Source organism: Falco peregrinus, chromosome 16, assembly GCF_023634155.1.
Source record: "Falco peregrinus isolate bFalPer1 chromosome 16, bFalPer1.pri, whole genome shotgun sequence".
NCBI lineage: Eukaryota > Metazoa > Chordata > Aves > Falconiformes > Falconidae > Falco > Falco peregrinus.
In genome coordinates, this window is record NC_073736.1 from 4,534,157 (window position 1) to 4,553,982 (window position 19,826).

General features: G+C 58.9%; 2 protein-coding genes across 2 annotated transcripts; both read left to right on the forward strand.

Moving 5' to 3' along the window:
• The first annotated feature begins 913 nt into the window (after positions 1 to 913).
• On the forward strand, positions 914 to 12,425 carry PRELP (proline and arginine rich end leucine rich repeat protein). Its single transcript, XM_013296895.3, has 3 exons — positions 914 to 1,038; positions 7,395 to 8,346; positions 10,183 to 12,425. The coding sequence occupies exons 2-3, from the start codon at positions 7,410 to 7,412 to the stop codon at positions 10,359 to 10,361; spliced, it is 1,116 nt and encodes a 371-aa protein (XP_013152349.2). The 5' UTR covers positions 914 to 1,038; positions 7,395 to 7,409; the 3' UTR covers positions 10,362 to 12,425.
• Positions 12,426 to 16,006: 3,581 nt separating this feature from the next.
• Positions 16,007 to 19,525, forward strand: OPTC (opticin). Its single transcript, XM_027782589.2, has 6 exons — positions 16,007 to 16,776; positions 17,232 to 17,367; positions 18,348 to 18,506; positions 18,610 to 18,812; positions 18,963 to 19,058; positions 19,161 to 19,525. The coding sequence occupies exons 1-6, from the start codon at positions 16,552 to 16,554 to the stop codon at positions 19,329 to 19,331; spliced, it is 990 nt and encodes a 329-aa protein (XP_027638390.2). The 5' UTR covers positions 16,007 to 16,551; the 3' UTR covers positions 19,332 to 19,525.
• Positions 19,526 to 19,826: the final 301 nt, after the last annotated feature.

The following is a 19,826-nucleotide window of genomic DNA, read 5'->3' on the forward strand; positions in this document are numbered from 1 at the left end:
GGACCCCCCCTGAACCCTGCAGCCCAGGGATGCCCGGGATGGGGATGCCTGTAGGAGGGATTTTCCCATAAGTGCTGTGCCCCCCAGGACTCCACGCTTGTGGGCTGTGTCTAAAAGCTGTGAATATGCAACAGGTCTCAGGCTGTCCCTGAGCTCCTTGGAGCACAGATGTCCCCCCTGAGCATCCCCCATCATGCCTGCCCCAGCAGGCACCCCAGAGCCCTGGGGGTCCCTTGGCTGTGTCCCCTTGGTACACGGTGGTTTTCCAGCCCAGGACCTGGCTGAGGCTCCATGTAAAACGCAGTGGCCCCCTGCCCGTGGCATGGCACCGCCGTGGCTCCCCTCCCTTCTCTTTATTAAGTGCCATCAGGATTTAAATTAAAGCTTGTCACCAGCTGGGAGCAAACGAACCCTGCATCATGTTTGACGGGGTGCCATCTGCCAGGCAGGAGCAGAGACCCCAGCTCAGGGCTGGGTCCCTTCAGCGGGGTGGGGGGCAGCTGGAAGTCACTCTGTGGAGCAGGGGGGGCGACCTGGGGGGGACAGCCCTGGGGACAGGCTGTCTGATGCCACACGCCAAGCCCCCGTGGTTGGAAAGCGCCATCCCAAACACACGCTTCTGGAAAACAGGGGCCGTGGCAAGGGAAGGACTTATTTAAATTATTAATTAGCTTTGTTTTTAAACACGGGCTCTGAGCAGCCTCCGCAGCAGAAGGAATTGTTATTAAACGCCAGCCCTCCGGCAGGCAGGCCATGTGTGCGCGGCGGAGCCCGCAGCGCTTGGCTGCCAGATAAAGACGTTATTGTTGTCATCGTGCCTTCGTCCCAGCCCTCCGCCTGCTCCCACCCACCCACGGCTCCCACCCACCCACGGCCAGCGGATCCCAGGAACAAAACCCCCGCGCTCGGCCCAGGCTCCTGGTGGTGCCGAGAGGAGGAGGAGGAGGTGGAGGAGGAGGAGGAGGAGGAGGGAGACAGCCAGAGAGAAACTTGTCTTGGGGATTAATAAGAGGCAGGAGGAGGGAGAGGTGCACACAGGTAAGCTGTGGGCAGGTGCTTTCCCCCAGGCTCTTCTCGCCTTCAGGACACTGCACTGGTCCATGATGCTCCTGCCCTCTCCAGCCTCCCTTACATGCAAAGCAGCATCTGCTCTTCCTTTTTTTCCCCTTCTCCTCTTGTTGTTTTTTTTTTTTTTTCTTCTCCTGTTCTTCAGCAGCTGGAGTCTTTGTTCCTTCCCTTTCCTCTTGTTGCAAGAGTTTTTCTCAGCATGGGGCAGGCTGGGGGGTGTGGTGGGGGAACTTGAGGCTGCAAAGTCAGAAGAAAGTCCTGTGTGTGATAGTACCGCAGCTGCTGCCAGGCGCTTTCTGTGGGGGTAAGCAAGGGCCCCCTTGTGTGTGCCCCCCCTCCAACCTGTGCTCTTACACGCTCACAACCCCTTGCACGCTCGGCTCTGGCTCTGCAGCCAGGGGGGCAGAGCTGGGGGTGTCGGAGGGGGGGTGCACAACCCCAGTCATGCCCAGGACAGCCCCCTGCCTTGGAAAGCAGCAGGGAAAGCGTTCAAGGAGCGGGGAGAGGCTGAGAGGGGAGCAGACACCTCTGGAGCTAGGACTGCTACCAGGGAGCCTCCGGTAACACCGTGCTCAGCACAAGGTCCATCAAATGGGGCTGGGGAAACAGCCGGGGGGGGGCTGGGGGTCCAGCTCCTGTGGGACGGGGGCTGCGTGCAGCCCCTCGCCCCCATGCCGGAGCGGGGAGCAGGGGGTTCCCTGCCCTGTGTGGGGGACTGAGGGGAGAGGGAGCAGCCAAGCAGCACCCCAGTGCTGCAGGGGCACTTTCCAGCAAGCTGGTTTTCTGCCTAAAATGTAGGTGGGATCACACAGACCCTTCCCAGGGCATGTAACACCACTTCTGCTGCCTCCATCAGAGATGTGAGCCAGCCCGGCTCCAGGCAGGCAGAGAGGTGCAGCCCCCTCCTGCACCCCCCTCCTGCACCCCACTGCCTGGATTGCTGCCGTGTGGGTCCCGTCTTGAGCCGGCTCTTTGTCTCTGCTCCGGCAGATGATGGGAGAAAGCAACAGGGCAGCGATGTTCGCTGAAGTCCTGGGGAAAGGGTTTTGTTGTGTGAAAGAGGCTCATCCCAAACCTGCCCTTCCCCGCCTGTTTTAAAATTTTAGGAAAAGCATCTACTGGGCAGAAAGTGGAAATTCATCCCCTTGGCAGCTGAATGCAAAGCATGTCGCACATGAGAGCTTGGAAACTTTCCTGGGAGCCTGCGATGGAGGGCCTGCCTTATGTGGTGCTCAGCCGGTGGCATCCTGCGATGCTTCCCGGGAAGCACCCTTTCCTTGGCCAGCCCGGGACAGGCAGCGCGGAGCAGAAACGCAGGGTGCTGGGTGTCCCTGCTCCCCTGGGGAAGGGGGAGGGCGAGAGGCTGAGTGTTTTCACCTGGGAAGAGACAAAAATGTAGCTGTGGGAAGTTTCCTCTGCCCTCGGGAAGCAGCTGGAAGGCAGGGATGAGCCATCAGAGCGGTTTCCCACCCTTAGAGAAAGCAGAGCTGGGGGGACCAAGGCAAGGTATCGGCTTGGAGGGGAGCAGGGTGTGCGTGGGGGGCAGGCACGGGGGTAGGCTGAAGTCGCTTTGGCAATATTTTCTCCCACATTTTGCTTTTGTCTGTGCCCAGCCAGTTCCACTGTGTGTGGCAGAGAGATCTGCGGGCGGGCTGAGCCAGGAGCAGCCCTGGGAAGGGTCGGGACATGCAGTGAGGGAGAAGGAGGGAGGAATTGCTGACACAGAGAAGGCAGAAGGTGTTTTCTTCCAAGGCTGCCTTCCCACGGACCCTGCTGCGGGAGGAGGTTGCTGGAGGGAGCAGTGAACACAAACGAGCTTTTCGCAATGAGTCTGGTGACTGTAGTACAGTGAGGAAATGCTGCTGGCACGCAGAGGGATGCGGGAGGCATGCTCTGCTGTCCCCACGTCTCCCAGTCCTCGGGCTGACCCAAAAGTGTTGCTTGAGAGCCTAGGAGCGTGTCTGAGCTGCTCTCTATCAGGGTCTCCTGAGACACCCACCCCCTGCCCGGACACAGCACTATCCCTGCAAGAAGCGCTGCAGTGGGGCTGAGCCCCTGCGGCCACCTCGGTGCTGTGCCAGCCCCAGCGCCTCCGCCTCGCTGGGAAAGGGCTGGGAAAGGGCGACAAGAGCAGGTCATTGCATCAAGGCTCTGCTCCCCAGGGGACCCTGGGGACGCCTGGGTGACTGACGGCGTGTCTGCCCTCCCCTCGGAGGACAGGCTTGCACTGAATTTAGCCCTTTTCCGCCGTTCCCAGCTCTCCGGCGCAGCTGGATAAAGAGCTCCCTGTTTCGGTCACAGCTGATCCGACCCAGACTCTTGCAGAGACACGAACAAGCTGTTGCAGTGGTTGGATGCAAAGGAGGCTGACGAGGGAGCTTTGCTGGCTCCTTTCGGTTATTTTTAGCTTGCCCTCCTTGGTTTGCTCCAATGTGCGGGTTCCCAGGCTGGGTGGGAGCATTTTCCAGCCTGGGGGGCTGCAGGGATGATGGGAAGTGGGGGTCCCAGTGGGAAAGCTGAGAAGGGAGCTAGCAGGGCTATGGGCAATGGGCTGGAAAGGATCCCTGGTCCAGCCATCTCAGCTTTCCCCTCTCCTCCTGGTGTTAAAAGCTCCTTTTATCCCTCCCAGCCCCTTGACATGCGTGGGGGTCCCGGATATATCAGTGCTAGCTGGCCAGAGCCGGCTGCTGGTCTCTGCATGTCAAACGGCTGCAAGAAGAGATGGGGAGGGCAGGAGGCACCCGAGGGAGAGCGTTGGGACTTCTGCCCATGACAAATCCCCCTGTGACCTTTGCATGCTCACTCTTGCCTTGGAGGTTGTGATTTTTGCCTGCCCTTGGCACCAGTCGCTGGGCTGACAGCGAGCACTGCTTGGGAGCTGTGGGTTAGTGAGATGCAGAATGATAAACTATTTGGAAAGCAAACACCAGTGGCATTTGGGGCTGGAATTTCCAGCTGTGGTGCTGAATTTTTGTCAGTTGTAATGGGATGACTGAGGGAGCAGCTGTCTCATTCTGGGAAAAACTCTGGGCTGGCATCTGTTGGGTGCCTTCATCCCGCACCCAGGCCAAGCTGGCTGGCCCAGCCCGCAGCTCAGGAGGTGTCAGAATTGCTTTTGTCCGTGAATCGAGCCTTTTCTGCCCACCAGGCGGTTGGTTTCCTGAATGCATTCATTGCTTCATGATTTAACTTTATTCCAGTTGCATGGATTCCTTGTGGGTACCCGGGATCCGAGCTGTCCTGTCCGTCAGGGAGTGGTGAGAAAGGTCGAGGCATTTGCAGAGCAGGCGCTTTGCTGTGGCTCTGGCCACGGATTTGACAGCTGGTGCCCATGTAGAATCAGGGTGTGGGATTTGGAAATTCAGTTTCTTGCATTCGTGCCAGTAAATTCAACTGCATGAAACTGGATGGAGAACAGACTGCTGACTGTGGCGGGTCCAGGGAGAGCTGGCTTTGAACCTTCCAGCATGTTGGAGGCAATTGTAAAGCTTGTGGTGGCCTCAGGCTCGTTGCATCCCCATTATTCTGGATGAAGGGCTGTTGTGGGGACCATGGGCTGTGAGCTGGTTTCCTGCAGATTGTTTGGAAGTGGGTCCTGCTTTCCCCGGGCAGAGCCTCCGCGGGGAGCTGCAGCTTTGCAGGGAGAGGCTGGTGGGGATGGGTGGTGGGGAAGGGTCGTGGCAGTGCTGGCTCTGCCTGGCTGCGATGGACAGAGGGGCTGTGGCAGTCCCATGGGGACATGCCAGCAGGTTGCAGGTGGTACAGTGGATAAAAGGGGCTGCATCTGCCTCCTGACACTTTCCTTCTGTGCTGACAAATGCCACATGATGCTGCTGCTCTCCAGCCTGAATTTCTGGCTCGCTGACTATTTCTGCTATACGCCGAGTCTCTAAACATCTGCAGTGTTGGAGCCTCATGCGGAGGGGCTGGCGCAGGCTGTGCAGGGTCAGGTCGTTCCTGGAAGGGCTGAGAGCTCAGACAGCTCCCCAGCCCAATGGGGTGACAGCTCTGCCCTGTCCCCCACCCTCCATGTGACATTGCCCAGGGCAGCGGCCGGGTGGCCCAAGCTGATCATTGCCCTGCGAGCGGAGGGAGCCAAACACTCGGACCGCAGCGTGTGCTGGCTGGAATATCGTGTCCCAGCTGCCTCCTCCCCTCTGCGAGGGGCCAGCTGCAGACCTCAGCCCCTGCCGCCTCCCTGGGCGTTGTGGGCGTTAAAATCCAGGTCTGTGCTTTGGAGCCCAGACAAAATCTCATGGCAAGGTCTGGGACAAGGTTGGGGGGGAGATCCATGTGCAGGGGGAGACGTGGCTGCGAAAGGCGTGGGGTGTTGTGAGGCCAAGAAGGGGACTGCACGTACAGCAGCTCCCTGTCACGAATTTGCCCGTTCTCTGCAGCTCACCATTGAATCTGAACTCTTACAACACAGAAGCACGCACGTACATCCCCAATGGGGACTTGCTGCAGCACTGCTGAGCTGAGTATCTGGCAGCATTTGGACCCCGTCGCTTTTCCCTGTTCCTCCCTTCCCCCAGTGAGATGCCAGAGCTCTGATTGAAAACAGCAGGCATGAGAGGCTCGTAGGGTTAAACAGAGCCAGATGGGAGCAGGGCGAGACAAAAAGGAAAGTAACAGGCTGGGCCTGGAGGGGGGGGACGAGAACAGGATCTTTTCTTGGAGAAAGTCAATTACTTGGAGCCCCAGGAATGCGTGGGATGGCTTCAAAGGGAGTGGTGGCCCATTGAGGGGCCCGCAGAGCATCCCAGGGTGGGATGTGGACCCTGGTGAGAAGTGTAAGGAAAAGGGGGTTGATGTGGCGGGGGGCTACCCCAGCAGTGTGGGTTCGTGCTGCTTGCTGCTCAGGTGGGGGCTGGGGACGTTTCCCTGCTGCTGCCTGAAGGCAAACACCATGTGCCCGGCTCAGCCGGGGTGCTGAGCTGAGCAGGGTGGCTGTGCCCGCTGTGCCGATGCCCTGGCCCCTGCGGCCGTGCCAGCACCGCAAGCTCCACTCCGTCCTGTTGTGTGGGAGAGAGCAATGAGCTGGGAGAGCTCAATTTCTCTCCAACATCCATCACCAAAGGTTCCTGCCCCACACTCCAGTCCCAGCAGTGCCAGCTCCCACAGCAGATACTGTTTCCCCAGGAGATGCATCTTCCTCTGAGTCTCCTCATCTTCCTCCCTGTCTTCTTCCCTGTCTCATCTCACTTGATTCTCTTTCCCACCCTGCCTCTGCCGAGCTCCTCCATCTGCCTCGCTGTGCCTGCAGCTCGGCTCTGTTCCTGCTGGGGTGACAAATGCCGCCGGGAAAAGCCTGGCGAACACCCTCAGGTATCTGCCCAGGAAGCCCACAGCCTGGGCTGCTCCAGCTGGCCCCGGGGAGTGTCAGAGCATCCAAAGCACCTTCTGCACCGGGCTTTCTGGGGAGCTTGTCTGCAACAAGCTGGATCCCTCCATCCTCCAAGACATCAGCTGGAGAGTTACCAGCAACACTCTCTGAAGGAGGACGGCTGCTGTTCCAGGCAGCAGCAGGGAGGGCAGAGATGAGACAGGCAGCCTTCACGGGTGATAACAACCCAGAGAAGAGGGAGAGGTGGTGTGTGTAAGGTGTTGGGCTGGTGTCCAGGAGAAACACTCTAGCTAGGGGCAAGCAGAGACCTCTCCTGAGCCCTCCAGGTCTCCCACTTCTACTGGGACTCTCCCCAAATCAGCAGCTCAGCCCAGTGCAGTGGGGCTGGAGGTGATGGATCGGTTATCTGGGCAGCACGAGGAGCCATATAGCCATAAACCTTCGGTATTGCCCATGCATAATCTTGCAAATGCCCTTTTTATCACACGGCCTTGCAAATGGGCTGTCCTCTTTGCTACCCTGCCAACTGCCGCTGGCTTCCCGATACTGTTGCTCAGCCAATTTGCTACTGAATCATTGATTTTTTTGGCTCAAGTGCAAAATTAAGCCTAATCCATCAAGGTCTCTGAAGGGGCAATCCATCCTTCAGGGAGAGGGCACAGTGGTGTTGGGGTCCCGGTGGGTCCAGGCTCTGCAGGGCAGTGCTGGAGGTGTCATGGTCCCCAGAAAACTCCCAAACAAATGAACCTCCACCACCCCCTTGGCGTAACACTGAACCAGAGAGAGGAGACCTCAATGACTCATGCTCTAGAGAGGGGTTGGATTTAAAGATAACATCCAAGGGGAAGGAGGGATAACAGCAGCTTGCTGGCAGGGACATGGGGTAAATTCCTGCCTGTCAGTGATGGGGGAGATGGGAGATGAGGCAGTACCTAAATCAGGCACATCCTAACCCAGCTCTTCTTGTTGCCTCCCTCAGGCAAACATCTGGACCATGAAGGTGGCCTTCAGATTGCTTCTCCCACTTGTTCTTGTGCTGATCTCAGAGGTGAGCGGGCAGCGGAGGAAGCCTCCCCGGAAACCCACCCGCCCGCCTCCCGAGTTCATTGAGCCTGTTGAGCCCACAGAGCTGCCTCCGCCCCTACCACCGGGTCCCCCTTCCATCTTCCCGGACTGCCCCCGGGAATGCTACTGCCCTCCAGACTTCCCCTCTGCCCTCTACTGTGACAGCCGCAACCTGCGGAAGGTCCCCATCATCCCGTCCCGCATCCACTACCTCTACCTCCAGAACAACTTCATTGATGACCTCCCAGAGGAGTCCTTCAGGAATGCCACAGAGCTGAAATGGGTCAACCTAGACAACAATCGCATCCGGAAGGTGGACAGGCGTGTTCTGGAGAAGCTGGAAAACCTCATCTTCCTCTACATGGAGAAGAACCAGCTCAAGGAGGTCCCTTCCTTCCTGCCACCCAACCTGGAGCAGCTGCGCCTGAGCAGGAACCAGATCTCCAAAATCCCTGCTGGGGTCTTCAACAAGCTGGAGAACCTGGTGCTCTTGGATCTGCACCACAACAAGCTAAGCGATGGGGTCTTCAACAAAAACACCTTCAAGGGACTCAAGAACCTCATGCAACTCAACCTCGCCCACAACATCCTGAGGAAAATGCCCCCCGGGGTACCCAATGCCATCCATCAGCTCTTCCTGGACAGGAACAACATTGAGGACATCCCCAGTGACTACTTCAAGGAGTTCCCCAACCTGGCGTTCATCCGGCTCAACTACAACCAAATCTCTGACAAGGGGCTCCCCAAGAACTCCTTCAACCTCACCAACTTGCTGGTGTTGCACCTGGCCCACAACAAGCTCACCAACGTTCCTTTCATCAGCCCCAAGCTGGAGCACCTCTACCTGAATAATAACTCCATTGAAAGTGAGTTCCACTGCCCGGTTGGGAGGCTGGGGGGAGGTCTTGGGGTGGCGGGGAGCAGACAGGCGTGAGGGTGGTGTTTTGTTGGAAAAGGTCATTTTTTGCCCAGTGGGATGTGAACCCTTCAAAGGGAAATGCAGCGGTGAGATGAGCTGGGAGCTCCTTGTAGGTGAAGAAGGCTGTCAGGGGGATGAATTTGTGTGTGGGGAAGGATGGCTCACATCTCAGCTGAGGAGCAGAGCTAAAATCCTCCTGGTGCTGCAGGGCTTTTCTTGTCGGTTGTCATGGGCAGCTCTTCTTTGGGGCCACCTGCCATCCAAATAGTTCCTTCCCTAGCCGGGCTCAGAGATAGGGCCATTGAAAAGGGAGAGTCTGTGCACATATTTTAAGAACAGATGCCAAGAACGCAGGCAAGATGGTTAGAAATAACCCAGCTCAGCTCTTGAGCTGAGCCTCACAGGGGAAGGAACAGGGAGAAGAACAAGGCTGTGATGGAGGTTGCCTTGGCAAACCAACTGGGGCAGTTTCACACCATTCCAGGCAGAGTGCTGCAATTTCAGGGGAGAGGTGCTGGCCTGTGAAACGTGTAAACACAGCTCGCACATTCGAGAAGAAGACAGGGACCCATTCTTGGTCACTCCAGATGTTTCTGCTATTAGAGGTCCAGCAACCTGCTGTCCTTGCTATCCACGGGGAAGCAAGAATGCGGCGCTCCTGCCAGAAACCCTCCATGTGCTCTGGGAAAAGCACGCTGTGCTCCCCTATTTCTGGCTGTGGTGGGGGGTATGGGGGCTGCAGGACCCACCCAGGGCATTACTCACCTGTGAAGCAACCGCTGGTCCCCACAAGGGGTGTGTGACACAAACACTTGCACGCTGCGGTATTGATCGTGCAGTGCTGGTGTGTGGCTTTATCTGCAAAAGCGATCGGGGGCTGAAGAGGGGGTGTAAAATCCCAGCTCCTGCCCAGACATGGCACTGAGCATGAGCCAGGAAGGGACGAGCAAGAAAGCTGCTCCTTGCAGGCAAGCCTTAACAGTGTTGTGGGTCACGATGCCAGGGAGGGGGACAAAACCCTCACCAAGCCACGTCCCTTCTCTCAGGGCATCGCCAGAGTCGGCTCCCAGGGAATAATGATGCAGTGATTAATGCCTGGTTCAAACGCTGGCTAACCTGCATTTTATTTAAACACCAACAAACTGGAGCCAAGAGGGACCTTGGGGTGACAATGGTGACTGCTGCTGGCTTCACAGGCATGGGTACCCACGCCCTGCTAAGGGCTTTCCATGGAGGGATGCTCCCCTGGCCGTGCGCATCATGCCCCAGCTTTCCCTTTGCCTATTGCACCCAGCTTTTGTAAGGTTTCAGTCCCTGCTTTGGGTAACAACATCAGAATCCTCAGGTTTATTCTCTGTAATGCAGGCCCTGGGGTGGGGAGAAACACGTGGAACTCCAGAAGTGAGCTACGAGCTGGTTACTGACGTTATCTCCAGCGTAACGGTGCTGGAGCATGTTTCCTTGATGTTTCTTTGAAGGCTTAGGGCTGGGTTGGCAGGTTTCATCTTTGAAAATGTTCCCTTTTCTCTTTCGAATGACACTGCATCCCTCACCGTGTTTTGGCTGAACGTGACCTACTTCATTTCTGATCAAAACCAAGATTTTCCTCTCACTGGGGCTGCTCTGTCTAGCTGGAAGAGGCTGGGGATTCCTCCCCTCAGTGGCAAAGCAACCCCATTTTGGGGTTCAACAGACAGGCAGGCAGGGAGGGGGGGTCTCAAGCATCCCTTTCTGCCTTCCCCGTCCTCTAACCTGCACCCCGCTTGTCCTCCCCTCCCTGCAGAGATCAATGGGACGCAGATCTGCCCCACCTCGCTGATGTCCATCCAGGACTTTTCCCCCTCCGACCTGGACAGCGTGCCCCGGCTCCGGTACCTGCGGCTGGACGGGAACCTCCTGAAACCCCCCATCCCTTTGGACCTGATGATGTGTTTCCGCCTCCTGCAGTCCGTGGTTTTCTAGAGCGTGCCTCTCCCAGGACTTGGCTTTGCACAGAGACTTGACCCCCATCAGTGTTTGACACGTGGGACCCTCTTTGCTTCCCTCTCCCCCTGCTCACACCTCACCTCCATCCCTCTCTCCCCCTTTTCCTCCTCTGCAGCAGCCGTGGACACACGTGGCATGTGCATCCTTGGGGACCACTGTCTGCAGGACAGCACCACATCACAGCAGCCATCCCAGGTTGCAGCACTAGCCTGGGGGGAGCAGCCACGCTCACCCCAGTTCCCTGCCTGTGGGCTCTGCCTTCCCTGCCCTCATCCAGGCCAGCCCTGGAGCTGTCTCTGCCTCTCCCCTTCCACCCAGCAGAGTTTCAGGAGGTTGGATTCGGTCCCAGCCACAAGCATCTCTGGATGGAGCTAATGAGGGAGCCCAGGGGCCACCTCGCTGCAGGACTTGGGTCACATCATTGCTCCGGGTGGTTGCACCCAGAGAGCCCATGATGTCCTTAGGGAAAAATCCCCTGTGATGGAGGTGGAGCAGGGATGTCCTGGGCTGGCATGCCAAGGGTGCAGATGGCCACCCCGCAGCCTTGGGGTGCAGGGCGATGCGTAGCGGCAGCGGGTGGCTGGGGGAGCAGGATGTGTGCAGGAGGGTGGCTGGGACAGGCGACGACACCTCATGGCCAGAGTCATGTCCCAGGGACCTGGGTGAGGGACACGCTCCTCCCGCCTGGACCCTCCCAGGGGGCTTTAGCCTTAGCTCCGCATCGCTCTGGAGGCCGAGGGGCTTATTCCCTCACGGTGGTGTGAATTTGGCAGGAGGGAGCGGGGAGGGTGTCCAGCCCCTGCGGCCGGAGCTGGGCTCTCCTGTGCCCTGTGTGGGTTGCACCTTCCCCACAGCCATACGTCAGGCACCCTCCTTTGCAAGACCAGCCCCCTCCCTGACTTTCACCCCTCCCAAGCTCCCCCATCCCCAGGCAGCATCAGTCCGTGGTCCCCATCCCAGCATCCCGCATCCTCCCCCTGCCCTGTGACGGGAGATGCAGGGCTCAATGCATCGGCCGCACTCCACTGCTCCCAGCACACCCTGCCCTCCCCGCTGCAGGCAGGACCCCAAGCCTGCGGGACCCCCATGCCAGCAGCCTTGGCAGCGATGCCAGTGGGATGCTCGCCCCCGTATTTAGGTATCTGGGGCCAGATCCTGATGTGGGTGTAAACCTGGGCTCTGCTGGGGCTGGCTTGACCCGTGAGATCTCCACTGTGCTCTCCGTCCCTCTGTCCTCCTGCCTTGACTCCCACCTCCTAGAAATTTTATTCTCGGGTGCTTTCTTGAACCAAGCACACATGACTGGGTTTGCCTTTTTTTTTAGAGAAAAGGAAAGAAAAAAGAAAAGCGAAGAATTACTCTTTTGGAAAAGCTATTTTTTATCCCCCCTTCTCCCTGTTTTCACATGTATCACTTCCCTCTCTGATAGCTGTACCTGCATATATAGGGTGTCCGGGTTTAGGGGGGGTTATTCTCATTTTTTTCTTCCTGATTCTCAGGATTTAGATTTAAGGCTGAGCATTAGAGGGGAAAAAAAAAAAACCCCAAACAACCAAATAACTCAAATAAACATTAAAGCACTAAACCAAAGAAACCACCCATTACCTCCTTTGCGTTCAGCCACCAAAACTGACCCTTCTCCAAGATGGGCATGGTCAGGCACCGTGCCCTGCTCCCTGGGAATGGGATAGCGATGCTCCCGGCAGCCTGGGGACACAGCGGTGACCCTATGGGCTGGGTGCTCCCCGCTTTCCAGTGCTGGAAGGTTCATTAAACCCCTGTGCTAATTCAGGCTTGTTTTCTTATGATAAAAAGTCCCTTCTCCAAATCTTCCTCCAGTGGGCTTTATTGGGTTCAACAGGTTTCAACCTTAAACCCGGAGACCCTATGTATATATTTATATATAATGTGTATATATACTGGTAGACTGTACAGATATATCTAGAAACATATGTAGTTCTCAACTGATTTCAACTTAATGGTATTTTCACTCCTACTCTCCACAGCAGTGAAAATAAAATGATTCACAAGGGACCCAGAGCTGCAGTCGGACCTGCCTCCCCCTGATCCATCTTCATCTTCCTCACTGCGCTGCAGCTGCTGCTTCATTCAGAGCCACATTTCCTCCAGGCCAACTTTCCCAACAGCTGGAGGTCAGGAGACCCCGGGGGTCCCCGCAGCGGCGGGCTGGCAGGCTCAGGGGTTGTTTGTGGCGTGCCCTGGTTTGAACTGGGGTTGGGCTGGGCTGGCAAAGCAGCACCAGTGTCAAAGCAGCAGGCATGCCTGCAGAGCAGCGGCGGGCAGCCCTATGGAGCATGTGCCTGTCTTAATGAGCACCGCTGCTAATTAAGAGAGCCTGACCTGAGCTGCAGCTCCCAGGGCTGTGGCTGCAGCTGATGGGTGTTATTGTCCCTGTGAGCCAGCTGGGAGAAGCCAACGGCTGCGTGAACTTGGGCTGAGCTGCCCCCGCGTCACCTCCATGCGCCCGGGGAAGGTGGATGAATGTCCCCAGGGTGAGTTTGCCCCCGGGGAGCAGCACGGAGCAGCCTCAGGGCACGCACGGGGCATGCATGGGGCAGCTGGAGGGGAAGGCAAGTCTCCCACCCCCACCAACGCACCCAGGTCCATCCCCAGGGCTGCGGCCGTGCTGGGTGCGCGCGTGTTTTCACACCAGCAGAATGGGTGTAGGCAGCGACTTCTCCTTCTGCCCGTCACTGCAGCTTCCAAAATCTCCTCTCGCTGCTGCTCTCCCTCCCCACGTGAATCATGAGCAGAGAGGGAGGACGGCTGTGGGCGCGGGTGCGAACGCATGGGCTGCGGCGTGGGGCTGCTCACGGGAGCGTGCACGCTGGCAGGAGGGGATGCGTGTGCGTGTGTGTGCGCAGAGCGAGCTCCCCTTCTGGTTTTGTGCCGGAGAAGAAAATCGCTGTATTTTGTCATTGGGGTGTGAATCATGCACTCCTGGGTGGGCATTCACTGCCTGCCTCCCCGGGCAAGTCAGCCCTGTCTCCTGGGGGAGCTGAGCACTGAAAAAGAATTGGGGGGGGGGGGGGGGCTCATTTCTTCCTCAGTCACTGTGCCACGTGGGGAGTAGGACCCGGGCCATCCATCGGCGAGGGAAGCCTTCCCCTCACCGCCTGTGCTGTGGGATCACAGGGAAAGCTGGAAACCCCTTGTTAGTGGGGGCAGAGTGGGGCTGCTTGGGTGGGCATCAAAGGGGGCTCCTCAGCATGGGGGGTGATGATCTTCCCGGTGCCGGGGAGGGGGCTGTGGGCCCACTGGGGAGCGGCTGCTGAATGCAGCAAGAGGGGGTTTGGAGCAGGATGAGTTACTGCTTGGATCAAGCCCCCTTGCAGATGGGGACTCCCCCAGCCCAGCCGTGGGTGCCTGAGCAGGGACCCCCCCTGCTGTGAGGGTTTGCCCCCACCCTTGGGGCGATGCCGTGCAACTGCCGCTGCCTCTGGGGACAAGGGAAGAAGGGGGGACAAGGACAGACACCAGGGCAGAAAACCGGCTGCCCCAGGGACCCTGTTGCCCTGGGGACCCTCATCCCAGGCTTTACTCTGCATCAGTTCCCCCCACGCTGGGCTGCCCCTGGTCCCCCCTAGCTGAGGCAGAAGGTGCCATCCCAAGGCTGTGTCCCCTCTGGCCATGCTGAACCAAAGCCCCAGGTCCCTGGGGAGGGGGGACTCAGCAGCCAACCCTGGACAGGCGCCTGCAGCCCCTCCAAGCAGCAAAGGCACCGGGTAATGTCCCCCCACAGCTGCCACATCACCTCCATCACGGTGGCTGCCAAGCTGCCTAATGAGGGGCTTAACAAAGATTAACTGCTCCATGCTGAGCGGGGCTGGGGCTGCCCTGGCAGGACGGGTGCTGGGGGCTGGGGGCCAGGGGGCTGTGGGTGCATGGACAAGGCTCGTGCCCACTGGTGTGGGTGCTGCCAGGGTGTCCCTGCCTGCCCAGCAAGCACCAGCAGATGGGTGTGATGTCTCGGGTGGGTGAGTGCGTGGGCTGCGATCTGCCTGTGAGAGAGAAGAACATTTTTACAGCAGTGGGTGGCTGTGTGTGCACAAGGCTGCCCAGCGCTGCGAGGAGCCCGTGGGGCTGCCGTGCACACCCTGCCCATCCTGGGGTGTCCCAGCCCCATAGCACACATCCCTGGCAATGACTTTCCCCCCCAGAGGATGAAGCAGGGGAGCTGAACCCTACATGGGGGGTATCAAGCAGCCCCCTTGCCCCAGAGCATGTGGATGCACACAGGGGGAGATGCAGGATGTTTCCCATCCTACCCTAGGTGAGGGGAGCAGCGCTGTCCCCTGCCACGCCCACACCTGTCCCCCACCCCCAAACGACCCCCACATTTCCAAAGCGATGGTGTCCAGAGGGGTCAGTGGCACTGAGCCCCGTAGGAGGCAAGTTGGGGTGGACGAGCCAAGTATCACCAGCCATCTGGCTGCTGAGGTGGGCCTGTGTAGACCCCCAAACTCTGGGGGGCAGTGGGTCCCTCCACACCCTCACCAGGGCTGGGATGCTCACTGGGCCCCAGGGTCCCCCCCCAGTTGAGATCCAGACCAGCAAGGGGGCTGCACCTGGTGCTTTGCCATTTCTGCATCCCCAGGGATGGCCACAGCTGGAAATCGCTGTCTAGCTTGGCAGGACCTGGGCTGGTCAGGGCAGGGATGGAGCTGGCTCTGTCCTCTCTGCCCAGAGTTGTGTGTCCCCATCGCCCATGGGGACAGCAGGGCAGGGAGCTCCATCCTGGCCCATCCCATTCCAGCCCCCACAGCCCCAGACACAAGCCAGGGCTGTTGGAGGACAGCCACCGTTGGGGCTGGCTCACCCCTGGGGACAATATAAGGTCCCAGTGGGGGGCTGCTGGCTTGATTGGCCGCATCCTGCCTCTCCCCTCAGCAGAAGCCATGCCAAGCCCCTCTTGCAGCCACCCCCCACCCCCCTCCTCTGTGCATTAAAAGCTCAGCAGCCCTTCCCTGGCCAGTGCACCAGTCCGTGGGACCGGAGTGGGGCTCTCCCACAGCAAGGAGCAGGGGAAAGGGGGTACGTCCATGCCATCATCTTTCTGCTGCTGCAGCACCAAACAGAGCCCCACTGGGCTGGGGTGAGCTGTGGGGCTGGGAGGATCAGGGGCTGGCAATGGGTGCGAGGGGCTCACTGCACCGGTAAAGGTTTGAGATGAGTGAAACCAGCAGAAATTAGGGAGCAGCATCCTCAGCCTGGGGTACAAAAACTCTGGGGTGGGTTGTTGCTTTTGCATTTGGTTTGGGAAAGACGTGCGGGAGGCTGCTGGGTGCTGCGCCCCTCCACCTGCTCTGCCGTGGGTGCACGCGTGGGCGTGCAGCCCGATGGGTGGGCGATGCTGCAGCCGAGGGTGCATGGTGGGTGCTGGGGACCCATGCACGGGGCCAGCTGCAGGTGGGAGTGAGCTCCCTTCGGGAATGGACCCCGGCGGGTTTGGGTGCGGGGCTGCCACATGCACCCTGCCCGGGCTGAAGATCCAGGGGTGTCCCCGTGCAGGCAGCCCCTGTGCTCAGGGCTGGGTCACAGGGTCCCTGTGGCTTCTGGTGCCCTCAGCACCAGCTGGATCGGGATGCTGCAGGCTGAGAAACAGCATCCTGGGCTCTAAACGTGGGTGTAGGAGTGAGGAAGACCGAAGGGGAGAGCAGCAGAGTGCCAGGGCTCCTGGGGTCATTTCTGCTTGGCTGATGGGTTTATTTGGGCCAGCGACCAGCTTCACCCGTCACCTTGAGCCTCCCACCACCTCCCGACCCCCTCACTGCCTCCTTGGGGCTGGGAAGGCCGGGAAGCAAGGGCAGCCCGGCATGGCCGCGGGGCCTCTCCTGCACAGCCGTCCAGCCGAGCGTGAAATGTGTTGAAAAGAAAAGGGACGGCATAATGCTCCTCGGGCTGGGGGTGGAGGCTGTTTGTCCCCCACGGTGGCCACAGTCCCCACCACGGCTGCAGAGCAGGGCTGGCCACACAGCGTGCCAGTCCTGCCGTCCCATCCCTCTCTGCTTTCAATACTTTGCAACCATTTCAGGGCACCTGGCCCCATCCTGACCTGCGCTGCTGGCCCTGTCAGAGCCCTGTGCGCCTCGGGACTGTGGTCCCCAGTGCTGCCCTCAGAGTAGTGACCCCGGCTGGGTGCAGGATGAAGACCCTGGCCTGGCTGGCCATCACCAGCCTGTGTCTGGGGGGAGCCTGGGCTGTCCCAGCCAAGGAGGAAAGGAGGAAGGCAGAGAAGCCAAAAGCTGATCTTGCACTCTACGAAAACCTGGACCTGGACAACTATGACCTGACGTTGGACAACTACGGTGAGATCCTTGACCTGAGTAACTATGAGGAGCTCTACGACTACGGTGACCTTGCTCCGAAGGTGAGGGGGATGCAGGAGAGCAGCCGGCACACGGGGCAGGTCTTCCTTGGGTGCATCCTGAGAAAGGGGCTCGGTCCAAGGGATGGATGGGGCACAGCTGGAGAACCAGCCTCTGGCACAAGCCTACAAGCCCTGGTGGCTCCTCCACCACTCTTGCTGGTGGTGGGAAAAGCTTTACCCGACCCCGACCTCCGCCAGCTTCCTTGTCCCCTGCCAGCTCCTGGCCAGAGCATCACTGCAGGAAGCCAGGATATGAGGCTTCTTGCATCCCTCTGGGCAAACAGGCAGGCGGATTTCTGAAATGCTGAGCTAGGAGAGCTCTCCAAGGAGGAGCTGGCTTTTCAATAAGACCTACCCAACTGCCCTTGGCCCCTTGACCAGTGCTGCCCACTCTGGAGGGGACTGGGAGGACATGCTTGGCCACCCCAGACCTCAGGCCCACGCTGTGTTTGCAGATTGAGGTCGGCACCCTGGCTCCTCGCCCCAAGGACCCCGCAGCTCTCCCAAATCTGGGTGCCACGGCTGAAACCCCGGAGCTGAAACCTCCAACCATTGCCAGCCCCATCCACCCAGCACCCATCCCCGCGCAGGGTGAGTGTGGACCCCTGGGTGCAGCGCAGAGGTGCAGTCAGCGGGGTTTGGTTCCCATGGGATGCAGCCCCGTGTCCCAAGGGGTGGCAGGGCTGATGCTTTGGAGAAAAGGAAGCAAATCCTTTTGCCACCAGCAGACAGCAGCAGTTATTTGCTCTGCCTGGGCAGCGAGGAGATGGGGTATTGGGGGTGCGTATTATCACACAGCAGGCAGAAGGGCTGCAGCGAGACATTTCTGGGAAACAAGAGCTCCAGCAAAGCAGCAACACTTTAATGAGCAGAGGCATTGTGACAGTCGGACAGAGTAGCAATTAGATTAGTGACAATTAAAATCCTGTAGCGAGGGATAAATATCTTTATTCATTTTCTGTCACTCTGGACTGGGACAAATTAAGTGGGAGGCAAAGGGAAATTGTTGCCTTGCTGCTTTGAACTCCCCCACTAATGGATGCTGTGTCTCGCGGGCGCTGGGGGAGAGGAGAGGGAGCACGTGGAGGGGGACACATGGCTTTACCCCTCCTGCCACCCCTGGCCAGCTTGCCAGGACCCTCACCCAGCCGAGACAGATGTTTTCCTCGATGCAAAACTGTTATCCTTTGCTCTGTTTCCTTCTGTGGAAAAACTAAGGGGGCCAAGTGAGCTCTGGGTGTAACACTGCTGTGTTTGGCAACCTTACATCTCGCCCTCTCCCACAGGAGGTATTTGGCCCTGAGGAGCTTCATTTATTAGCAGCTCCCTTGGCTGGGAGTTTCTGGCGCTTCCCCTGATGAGGTGGCCTGGGCTGTTTCACTGATGAAGGTGCTGAGGCCGTGGCAGCTCTGGATGCTAAAGATTTCATGTACCCACAGCGTGGGCAGGGGTGGGCGCATCCTCCCATCTCCCTGCACACTGGGGTACTGTGGGGGGGCCGGGGAGCTGTGCCATGCCATGCCATGCCATGCCATGCCATGCCATGCCAAGGGTTGCCTGTACACCCCCAGGCTTGCCCAGCTGCCTGCTCTGCCTGTGTATTGGCATCTCTGTTTATTGCGACGATGCTGACCTGGAGCACATCCCACCGCTGCCGCCAGACACCACCTACCTCTATGCCCGCTTCAACCGCATCGGCACGATCCGGGCCAGCGATTTCACAGGGCTGAGTACGTCCAGGCAAGGGAAGGGTCAGGCTCCGCAATGGGGCATGGCGGGCACTAAGTAGTTCTGCGTGGGTCCCTGTTCATCTCCTCCCTCCTCTTCCACCAGAGAAGCTGAAGCGAATAGACCTGACCAGCAATTTCATCTCCTGGGCGGACGTGGATGCCTTCCGCCGGCTGCCCAGCCTGCAGGAGCTCATCCTGCCCGAGAACAGGCTGACGGCGCTGCCTGACCTGCCCCACAGCATCGTCCGGCTGGATGCCCGTCTCAACAGGATCCCCAGCACTGGCCTCCGGCCTGAAGCTTTCCAGGTGTGTGCTGGGTGCTGGGGCTACCAGCCTGGTGGCTGAATCCAGGCTGGCTTTAACCCAGACCTGCTGTGCCAAGGGGTAGCAGGGACGGTGCAGAGGGCTGGAGCAGGGCTGGGAGCAGGTAGGTTCACCTCTCCCCTCTTCCCGCAGGACCTGAAGCAGCTGCAGTTTCTCCATCTGTCCGATAACCAGCTGGACTATATCCCGGCACCCCTGCCCGAGAGCCTGCGCTCCCTGCACCTCCAGGTGAGACAAGCCCGGGTCTGTACCTGTGTCTAGCAGAGCTCACCATCTCCTCCTCCTCCCCATCCCTTTGAATCTGATTTTGCCCTTTGCCTCCCTGGCCAGAACAATAACATCCAGACCATGCACGAGGACACGTTCTGCGACAGCCGAGACCACAGCCAGATTCGCAGGGCGCTGGAGGACATCCGCCTTGATGGCAACCCCATCAACCTCAGCCTCTTCCCCAACGCCTATTTCTGCCTGCCTCGCCTGCCCACAGGCCGCTTCTTCTGAGCCCCACGGCCCCAGCGCTGGGAAACGAGGGCGAGTGTTCCTGGACCCACCATTCCCCTACCCCAGACCCCCTGGGACCCTGCTGCCCCATGGAAAATATGGGATTAAAGCAGATGCATTTAACCCTGGTGTGAGCTGAGCTTCCATGTAGGGTGAACTCAGCTCTGGGGCAACCAGCGCAGGGGATGGGCAGCTCTAATAAAATGAAGACTTCAAAAATGCATTCAGTGTCACGTTCTAAACAGCGAGAGCAGCAGAAAGTCCTCACCCAGCCCCAGCCCAGAAGCTGCACTGTGAATGATGCTGTTCGCAAAGATGGGGGCTTCCTTGTGTCCCACTTCTTCCCCAGTTCCCTCCTGGGGCCTTGGGAGCACCCCTCTGTGTTTGCTTTCAGAATTTCCAGGAGATTGTGAGCTGCATTGCTCCAGAGAGGTGATGCTTTGGCCACATCAGGTTTGACCCACCTGATCAGGCAGTCCCCAGGTCCTTCAGGTG

What these genes read in the sequence shown, in the direction of transcription:
- OPTC (XM_027782589.2), top strand. Translation starts at nt 16,552, where the DNA reads ATGAAGACCCTGGCCTGGCTGGCCATCACCAGCCTGTGTCTGGGGGGA. An exon ending in CAGCGATTTCACAGGGCTGA is followed by an intron (nt 18,507 to 18,609) that starts GTACGTCCAGGC and finishes CTCTTCCACCAG; the next exon opens with AGAAGCTGAAGCGAATAGAC. An exon ending in TGCGCTCCCTGCACCTCCAG is followed by an intron (nt 19,059 to 19,160) that starts GTGAGACAAGCC and finishes CTCCCTGGCCAG; the next exon opens with AACAATAACATCCAGACCAT.
- PRELP (XM_013296895.3), top strand. Translation starts at nt 7,410, where the DNA reads ATGAAGGTGGCCTTCAGATTGCTTCTCCCACTTGTTCTTGTGCTGATC. An exon ending in GAATAATAACTCCATTGAAA is followed by an intron (nt 8,347 to 10,182) that starts GTGAGTTCCACT and finishes CCCTCCCTGCAG; the next exon opens with AGATCAATGGGACGCAGATC.